Source organism: Hypanus sabinus, chromosome 10 (genome assembly GCF_030144855.1).
Source record: "Hypanus sabinus isolate sHypSab1 chromosome 10, sHypSab1.hap1, whole genome shotgun sequence".
NCBI classification, from domain to species: Eukaryota; Metazoa; Chordata; class Chondrichthyes; order Myliobatiformes; family Dasyatidae; genus Hypanus; species Hypanus sabinus.
Window position 1 is genome coordinate 12,925,982 of NC_082715.1, and position 10,425 is coordinate 12,936,406.

At 41.0% G+C, this 10,425-nt stretch overlaps 1 protein-coding gene across 1 annotated transcript in view; it reads right to left on the reverse strand.

Annotated features, from left to right (window-relative positions):
- nt5dc1 (5'-nucleotidase domain containing 1) overlaps positions 1-9,974 on the reverse strand; it is a 619,201-nt gene extending 609,227 nt beyond the window's left edge. The window contains exon 1 of the mRNA XM_059981450.1: positions 9,808-9,974. Coding sequence (XP_059837433.1) covers positions 9,808-9,900 — 93 coding nt within the window. The 5' untranslated portion in view covers positions 9,901-9,974. The remainder of the gene's footprint in view (positions 1-9,807) is intronic.
- Between the last annotated feature and the right edge of the window lie 451 nt (positions 9,975-10,425).

Below are 10,425 nucleotides of genomic sequence, written 5' to 3' on the forward strand. Positions count from 1 at the left end.
TTCCTCCTCACAAAACTGATTCAAATCTGGGATGTTAGGGGCTTCCTTGCATGAACTGCTTGCTTCAGGTCCTTCCATGACATTCCTGTAGGATTAAGGTCAGTACTTTAACTCTGCCTTTCCAAATCACAAATTTTCTTCTGATTAAACCATTCTTGTCATTAATTTACTTGTCTTTCAGATCATTGTCTTGTTGCATTATCCAATTTCTATGAAGCTTCAGGTAACAGACTGCTACCTTGACATTCTCCTGTAAAATGTATTGATAAAATTTGAATTCATTGTTCCCTCAACAATTGCGAGCTGTCTAGGCCCTGAGGCAGCAAAGCAGCCCCAAACGAGGATGCTTTTTCCAGTATGCTTCATAATTGGTATGAGGTTTTGGTGTTGTTGTGCAGTGCCCTTTTACCTCCAAACATAGCAATGTACATTTCTGCCAAAAAGTTGAGTTCTTGTTTCATCTGTCCACAGAACATTGTCCCAGAAGCATTGTAGAACATCCAGATGGTCTTTTGCAAAGTTGAGACATGCAATTTTAAGAGAACAGTGGTTTCCTCCACAGGTACTTCCAATGAGACCATTCTTGGTCAGCGTTTTTCTTATAGTGGACACATGAACTGAGACTTTAACAGTTTTAGAGATTTCTGCAGGTCTTTTGCTATTATCCTTGGGTACTTTTTCACTTCCTTCAGCATTGCACATAATGCTCTTGCTGTGATCTTTGCTGGATGCCCACTCCTAGGGAGAACAGCAACAGTACAGTTCCCCCATTTGTACACAATTTCTCTTATTGCAGACTGCTGAACACTCAGGTCTTTAAAAATGCTTTTGTAGCCTTTTCCAACTTCATACATCTCTACAATTCTTTTTTTAAGGTCCTCTAAAAGTTATTTTGATCAAGGCATGATGCACATAAACAGAGCAGGCTGTGTCAGTAACCTGACTTTGTGTGTCTTTTTGTATAGTGCAGGGCACCTCGACAACCCACACCTCCAATATCATCTTATTGACTGGAACACCTGACTTCAAATAGCTTTTGTAGAAGGCATTACCCCAGAAGTTCACATATGTTTTCCAACAAATACATGTATTATTGGATCATTTTTTCCTCAATAAATAAATGAACAAGTAAAATGCTTTTGTGTTATTTATTTAATTGGGTTCTCTATCTAGTTTTAGAACTAGTTTTAGTTTTAGGACTTGTGTAAAGAGCGGATCACCACTGCACATCCAAATGGCTACACATGCTGAAGTTCAAATCCACATTTTCCCCAGCAAAGCCAAGATGCAACAGAAAAATCTACTTTCCACAAGAGCATGCACATCCCTTGAAGCTGTGCCAATACTGTTTAGGCCCTCAAAATTTTAAACAAATATAAAATTGTACACTAGGAAGTTCTTTGTGTTTCATCTGGAAACTACATTTATCAGTCCAAACTATTTGGATGAAATTTGGCCTCTCTACAGTGGCTTTAAATGAATGTCTATGCTAAACCATTATAGAAAATAAAACTGATAATTTTAACTGCAGACAGGATAGTTCCAAGGGTTTAATAATTGTGGTACTTAAAAACAGGATCATTCTCTACACTGTAAAATATTCAACTCTCAGATAATGATTTGGGAGGAAGAATTGGCATCCCTCATTGTTATAAACAGATCAAGAGTTTAAAAAAGAGAAATCTACATATAAAGACCTGAATAACTACATCTAAAATACTTTTCTCTAGTTATATAATTTTAAAAATGAATCTTTCACTTTTAATTAAAAGGCACCCACTCAAGAGCCAAATGATTGTTGTATCATTGTATGACTACGCCACAATGATGTCAGTATCCAACACATAAGAGGCATGCATCTTCTATTACTATTCCACTTTTAAATTGTTTGGACAATACAAGAGTTTGCAACAAATGTACCTACCCCAGATAATCTCTCTTCTCACCTCCCATCAGGTGAAGCCTGAAAGCACATACCACTGGGTTCAAGAACAGCTTCTACCCTGCTGTTATAAGACAATTGAATAGTCCTTTTTATGATTAGATGAACACTTGAGCTTACAATCTTCCTCATTATGGTCTTGCAACTTATTGACTGCCTGCACTGCACTTTGTCTGTAACTGTAGCACTTTATGCTGCTTTCAGATATTGGTAGTACCTCAATCCACTTTTGTAATGAAAAAATCTGTACAGATAACATACACAACAGCAGTCTTCCAATATAACTCAGTACACATGACAATAATAAACTAAGTACTAAACCATTCAGGTGCCACATAACAATTCTTGTTGAATGGCTGATACAATTATCAATTATGTTACTGCTGCTTAACTCTAAAGCAGGGGTTCCCAACCTGAGGTCCTTGGTTGGGAACCCCTGCTCTAAAGGATCAATTCCATCTTAAAACAAATTTTCCCACTTCAATATATTAGTTGAAATTTGCAAGAAATAAGCATTCAACAAAAAAAACTGATGAATTAATTTCTACTTTTCCCATTGGTGTCTTCTTGGAAGGCCTTCCTGTAAACAATCTTAAATAAAAATCTTTTACAAGACAAATCACTACTGAGTGACAGTCTAACAAGTATTACCCCAAGAAGATATTGAAAATTATGATTAAAAGAGCTGCAGATACATAAAAATACTTGAATACTTAATGATCTTCAAATATGGATGACTAGACACTTACATCTTGCTTGAAACTTATGAAATTTCAATTATATGTTCAAGTACATCAGTTCATAATTACTGCAAGCAACTGGAAGAGTTTCACATTCTCCTCATTAATTAATGCAAGCTCTGTTGCCTGGAAACAAGTTTCACTGATATAAAATTATGAAAGCCAGAATTCAACGCATGACCTAATGGTACAAAATATACACTCTAATATTATCATAAAGCCAGGGGACCAATCTCAGGTCAACGAGTGGACAAGATGATGCCAGAAAAATCAACAGGCATAGCTAAAGACATTCAACAATTTTTTTTGCTTGAGCGTATAGACATTAAGAAAGAGAATGTGCTGCAGCTTTTGAAAGATATTAAGCTAGATAAGTTGCCAGGACCAGGTGAGGTATACTTCAGGCTACTGTGGGAAGCAAGGGAGGAGATTGCTAAGCCTCTTTGCATCATCAATAGCTACAGAAGTATTGGAGGATTGGAGAGGTGCAAACGTTGATCCCTTGTTCAAGAAAGGGAATAGAGATAACCATGGAAATTATAAACCAGTAAGTCTTACCTTAGTGGTGGCAAGTTATTGGGAGAAAATCCTGAGAGGCAGGATTTATGAACAATTGAAGAGACATGATCTGGTTAGGGATAGTCAATATGGCTTTGTCAAGGGCAAGTCGGGCCTGATTGATTTGAGGATGTAACAAAACACACTGATGAAGGTAGAGCAGTGGATGTAGTGTACATAGATTTCAGTAAGACATTTGATAAGACTCCCCATGCAAGGCTCCTTCAGAAAGTAAAGAGGCATACGATCCAAGGAGGCCTTGCTTTGTGGATCCAGAATTGGCTTGCCCACAGAAGGCAAAGGGTCATTGGAGATAGTTCATTTTCTGCATGGAGGAAGGTGACCAGTGCTGTTCTGCAGGGATCTGTTCTGAAAACAATTCTCTTTGTGATTTTTATAAATGACCTGGATAAGGAAATAGGAGAGGGGGCTAGTAAATTTGCAAAGAAGTTGGGAGTGTTGTGGATAGTCTGGAGGGTTGTCAGAGGTTACAGCAGGACAGCAATAGGATGCAGAACTAGACTGAGAAGTGGCAGATGGAGTTCAACCCAGATAAGTGTGAAGTGGTTCATTTTGGTAGGTCCAATTTGAAGACTGAATATAATATTAATGGCAAGACTCTTGGCAGCATGGAGAATCAGCAAGATCTTGGGGTCTGTGTCCAAAGGATTCTCAAAGCTGCTGGGCAGGTTGACAGTGTGGTTAAGAAGGCATACAGTGTGATGGCCTTCATCAACCATAGGATTTTCAAGAGCCATGAGGTAATGTTAAAACTAGATAACACCTTAGTTAGATCCCACTTGGAGTACTGTATTCAGTTCTGGTCACCTCATTAAAGGAAGGATGTGGATATATAGAGAGAGTGCAGAAAAGATTTACAAGATGTTGCCTGGATTAGAGAGCATGCCTTATGAGAATAGGTTGAGTGAACTTGGCCTTTTCTCCTTAGAGTGACAGAAAGCAGCAGGGCTGAGAACAAGGGTAATTATAGAGGTACTTTTTCAGACAGAGAGGAGTGAGTGTATGGAATGCACTGCCAGCGAAGGCAGTAGAGATGGATACATTACTGTCTTCTAAGAGAGTCTTAGATAGGTATATGGAGCTTAGAAAAATAGAGAGCTATGTGGTAGGGAAATTTGAGGCAGTTTCTCGAGTACGTTATATGGTCGTCACAACATTGTGGGCTGAAGGGCTTGTAATGTGCTGTAGATTTCTATGTTCTATCATCCTTGGATAACTTCCATGCACTTTTCTCTGGTCCCACAAGAAGTTCTTTGAAGTGCCTGTCAATGATGAACTGTTTGATTTGTGGACCAACAAAAATGCCTTCTTTTATCTTGACATTGGTTATTCTGAATTCTTGAATTATCAATTGGAATAACAAATACAAGTGATTTTTATAAAATAGTGTGCCTCTTTAGGTCTAGTATAGGTCTAGTTTAGGTCTCAACTTAAGTCTAGTATACTGTACAATTACAGTATATACTTTATTGATCCTAAATGAAATTACAGTATCACAGTAGCATTACAAGTGCACAGATAAACAAATATTAGAAGTGAAGTGAGAAAGAATAAAAAAAAATAAGTTACATCTAACAGTGTAACAGAAGGGGATCATCCCTTCCCCGGCTATAGGTTGACCCATTATAGAGCATAACCACCAAGGATAAAAATACCCTCATATAGTGCTCTTTGGAACAGTGTGGTTGTCTAAATCTATTACTAAAAGTGCTCCTCTGTCCAGCCAAGGTAGAATGCAGAGGGTGAGAAACGTGGTCAAGAATTGCCAGGATTTTACGGAGTGTCCTTTGTTCTACTGCAGCCTCCATTGAGTCCAGTTTGACTCCTATAATAAAGCCAGCCTTTCTGATCAGTTTACTAAGCCTGTTGGCATCACCCATGTTGATGCCATTGCCCCAGCACACCAATGCATAGAAGATTGTACTGGTGACAACAGACTGGTAGAACATGTGAAAGAGGCCTGCACACTCCAAAGAACCTCAGTCTCCTCAGGAAGTAGAGGTGACTTGGCCCTTCTTGTACACAGCCTCTATGTCGCTGCTCCAAGTCTGTCATCCAGGTGGATCCCCAGGTACATGCAGGTCCTCACCACATCCACATATTCAACAGAAACAGGGAGCAGTACAGGCTTACTATTCCTAACGTCCAACACCATCTCCGTTGTCTTACTGATATTGAGCTGCAGATGATTCAGCTTGCACCATTTGACAAAATCCTCCACCAGGTCCCTGTATTTGTCCTCTCGTCCTCCCTCTTTCACCCAACTATTGCTGAGTCATCAGAGAATTTCTGCAGATGACATGACTCAGTGTTGTATCTGAAGTCCAAGGTATACAGGGTAAACAGGAAGGGAACCAATACAGTCCCCCATTGGACTGTCATTCTCTAGGAATACTCATTAAAATCACAAATTTCACAGCTGAATTTAAGTAAAACTCCATTAATCTGCTGATTGTTCAGCATCAGCCTCACAATGTGCCAATTCCCATGCTCCAGCAAGCTGAGGGCCAAGTTCACACGCTCCTTTTAAATGCTCTAGGAATTCAGAATCAGGTTTAATACCACAGGCATGTCGTGAAATATGTCAATTTAGCAGCAGCAGTACATATAATACATGATAATAGGGGAAAATAAATAAGTAAATCAATTACAGTAAATATATATATATATATATATATATATATATATAAATAGTTACATTAAAAATAGTACAAAAACAGAAATAATATTTAAAAAATGGTGAGGTAGCAATTAAGGATTCAATACCCATTTGGTAATCAGATGGCAGAGGGGAAGAAGCTGTTCCTGAATCGCTGTGTGTGCCTGACAATAACAATGAGCAGGCATGTCCTGTGTGAATTGAATTGACTTTATTTCTTACATCCTTCACATACAAGAGGAGTAAAGATCTTTATGTCTCCGTCTACATGTGCAATCATAGTAATTTATAATAACTTACAATAACTAGAACAGTCAATCTAACATAGAAATACACTCAAATCAACATGAGTTTATCAGTCTGATGGCCTGGTGGAAGAAGCTGTGTCAGAACCTGTTGGTCCTGGCTTTTATGCTGTGGTACCGTTTCCCAGATGTAGCAGCTGGAATAGATTGTGGTTGGGGTGACTTTGGTCCCCACTGTTCCTTTGGACTCTTTTTTTTTCCACACCTGTCTTTGTAAATGTCCTGAAACATGGGAAGTTCACAACTACAGATGCACTGGGCTGTCCGCACCACCCTCTGCAGAGTCCTACGATTAAGGGAGGTACAATTCCCATACCAGGCAGTGATGCAACCAGTCAGGATTCTCTCAACTGTGCCCCTGTAGAAAGTTCTTGCGATTTGGAGGTTCATACCAAACTTTCTCAACCATTTGAGGTGAAAGAGATGCTGTTATGTACCGTGTGGTATCAGACATCCTAGTTAAACAAAAGGACATCAGGAGAAAAACCTTCTAACTGTTGCAATCATACCACTGTTTTGGATTTCAATCATCTCAGTCCCAGGAAATCCCTTCAAAAATTCCTCAGCCCTACCATCAATGATTTTTATTCCATCATGAAATCAAAAATATACATTTGCAAATTGTTGCACTCCAGATATGCAAAATCCAGAAAATGCTCAAGCATGGCTAATAAGTGGAAAGCAACATTTATGCCACTGGAACTTCATATATTGACCATCTCTTTAAGAGTGAATCTAACCACTTCTAAAAGAATTTTCTTCAGAGACTGGCATGTATACACTTCCACATCCATTAACATCAATATTTGAGGAATTATCATGAAACTCAATTGGCCAGTTAGATAAATACAGCAGATGTGAAAGCTAATCTAAAGCAAAATGACCTTTTAATAAAAGGATCAATGCATTTCCACCAGCTACAATTCATGTCACATGCATGAAGAAATACTCTCCACTTGCTTGAACAAGTGCTGCTCCACCACCATCCAAAACAAAGCAACCCACTTAGTTTAGTTCCCATCCACCATAACCGTGTTGCAGATTGTGGTTAACTCCTTGCCCTATAAACTGCAGTTACTAATCAAAATTTACACAGCATCATCTCCCAGAACAATGACCCATACCAGCAAGGAGACCAGACACATAAAATACTTGCCTAGTTCCTTTCTAGCTCATAGACCATCTTGACCTAGGAATGTATTGCCATCCATTCATTATCTCCAGGTCTAAATCTTTGAACTTCTATCTGAATGTAATGTGGGAGTACTTTCATTGGAAAAGTTAAAAAGGCTCATCAACATCTTCTCAAGAATATTGAAGAATGAGCATTACACACTGGCCTTGCCTGCAACATTCACATCACATACAACTTCTTCGCCTCTGTCACTTTTGTGGGCCATATCAAAGGTGATGATAAACCAGCATACAGGAGATTGAAAATTTGCCTGAGCAGTGCCATAACAACAACTTCTCATTCAAAGTCAGCAAGACCAAGAAACTGGTTCTAGACTTTAGGAAAGGAAACCAGAGGTCCATAAGCCAGTACTCATCAGAAGATCAGAGTAGAAAAGGGGTAGTAAATTTAAATTCCTGGACCATACTATTTCAGAGGACCTCTCCTGGACCCAGCCTGTAAATGCAAATGCAAAGAAAGCATGACAGCACCTCTACTTCCTTAGGACTCTGCAGAGATTCAACATGACATCACAAACTTTGAAAACTTCTAAAGATGTGCAGTGGAGAGTGTATTAACAAGCTGCATCACTGCCTGTTATGGAAACACAAATGCCTTTGAACAGAAAATCTCACAATAAGATTTTTTTCGGCCCAGTACACCACGGGTAAAGCCTTCCCAACCACTGAGCATATCTACATGAAATGCTGTCATAGGAAAACAGCACCCAAAATCAGAGATCCTCACTACCCAGGCTATGCCTTTTTCTTGCTGCTTCCATCAGGGAAAAGGTACAAGAGCCTCAGGACTAGCACCAATAGGTTCAAGAACAATTAATAGCCCTCAACTATCAGGCTCTTGAACAAACAGGATAACTACACTCACTTGAGATGTTCCCACAACCAATGATCTCACTTTAAGGACTCTATCTCATGTTCTTGTTATTTAATGCTATTTATTTATATTTGCATTTGCACAGTTCATTGTCATCTGCACTCTGGTTGATCTTTCATTGATCCTGCTATAGTTGCTATTCTATAGATTTGCTGAGTATGCCCACAGGAAACCAATATCTGAATGGACATTAAACCCATCTCTACTTTTTATCTTTTTCTCCTTTTGCACTACTTATTTAACATTATATTATATATATATATATATACTGCAAATCAGCTTTTTATTATGTATGGTAATGTACTGCCACCTAACAACAAATTTCACAACATTTGCCAGTGATATTAAACATGATTCTGATAGAATGAATAATAAGTATCCCAAGTGCAGGACAGTATGGACCAGAACTAGCCATACTTTTAACTACAAAATTAGACTATTCCAAATGCAATACCCATCCACTGAAACCTTCTAAATGAAATGCAACTGTATCACAGCAAAACAGAGCACTACCTGTCAGATTCTGTACACAAAAAACTGGACAAATCCAATCTTACCAATTGATGCCTTATCAGTGGACTATCAGCAAACGGAGAAGCTTCCAGCTTTACTTATCAATAAAAGGAGAAATTCTACAGTTGCTGTAAGTCCAAAGCAACACACACAAAATGCTAGGGGATCTCAGCAAGTCAGGCAGCATCATGGAAATGATTAACAGCCGGCGTTTCTGGCCCCCGTGCTTCTTCTGGACTCAATGACTTGCCCACATGAAGAAATGTTAAAAATGCACCTTTAATCCCTACCACCGATGCCGCCGTTTGAGTGACCTTGTAGTGTATAACTTTCCTACTATATTGGGAGTGGAGTTCAAGACAAATCAATTTACCGCATAACTGGATACTCCGGGATGTGCACCGGATTGATCAACTAAGCCCCAACCACCATTCATTCTTGCGTTCCACTTTCGCTGAAAATATTGTGCAGTAGGGGCAGGTGCAGGCAAAGCAACTACAAGAGAAATAGTTCAAAGGCTTTGAAGAAATTTAATGTTACCCCCTCCCACAACCCTATCCTCGCCGTTGGAGATCTAAAACATGTCGAGTAATGGCCTGTCGCGTACGAGTAACAGGACGTAAAGTTGGATTCGGTGCTAAAATTCCTGTATTGCTATGGGTGGGTGGGAGATGGAGGGGGCGTGGTAAAGGGTGTCACGTTTATAAATTCAGTTACTTTCAGTAAATGCTCCGGTCTGATATCAGAGGGAATCTCGAGGGGGAAACGACTGCAAAACATAAACAAGCCGAGCCTCGCCGACGGTGTTCATGTTGCCGCGCTGCTGATACAGGCGGCAGCTGCTTGTATCTTCCCCGTCGCCACCGCCGGTACGGAGCAGGGCCGCGCTGCCGCTTCCTCAGCCCGCCGGGCTCGGCGCTTCAGCCGCGGCTTCAGACGTTACCCGCAGTGTGGGCCGGGCCGGAGGTGGGGAGCAGCACCCCCGCCGCCAACAGACTCACCGCAAAGGTGCTGGTCACGTTGTACCGGCACAGGGTATGGTCCAGGTCGAAGCCGATCACATCACAGTCAGCCAGCGAGAAGTATTCGGCCATGGCGACGGCGGCCCACAGCAAGCTCCCTCCCTCCTTCCTGCCCGCCCGCCCTCCGCACTGACTTGACTGCCGCAGCACGCGCGTCAACGCCACCGTGGGAAGGAGGAGAGGGGGGAGGGGAGGGGCCCCGAGTACCGCGGGAGGGGGGCCATGTGACCTGTGCACTCACACCTGCCATCATCCTCTCTGCCCACAGCAACAGGTGGGTGAGGCCCGAGTGCTCTGGGTGAACAGCGAAGGGAATGGCCAGGACGCCAGAAATGTGGCCCTTGTTGAGATTACTGTCACACTGCACAAGTAGTGGAGTGAGGCGTTCTCTGGGATCAAGGACTCCAGTGAGAAGGGTCCAGATGATTGGTGAATGGGCATGGGATTACAGCCAGAGCGCACAATGCTGGTACCCCTGAGTACAAAAGTGTTGACGGGGCATCTCGTGGAGAGGATTCTGCATCAAGGGTTGCCAGCTGAGAAAGTGGTATTACAGAGGGAGTATCATTACTGGATGTGTGATCCTCATTTGGGAAA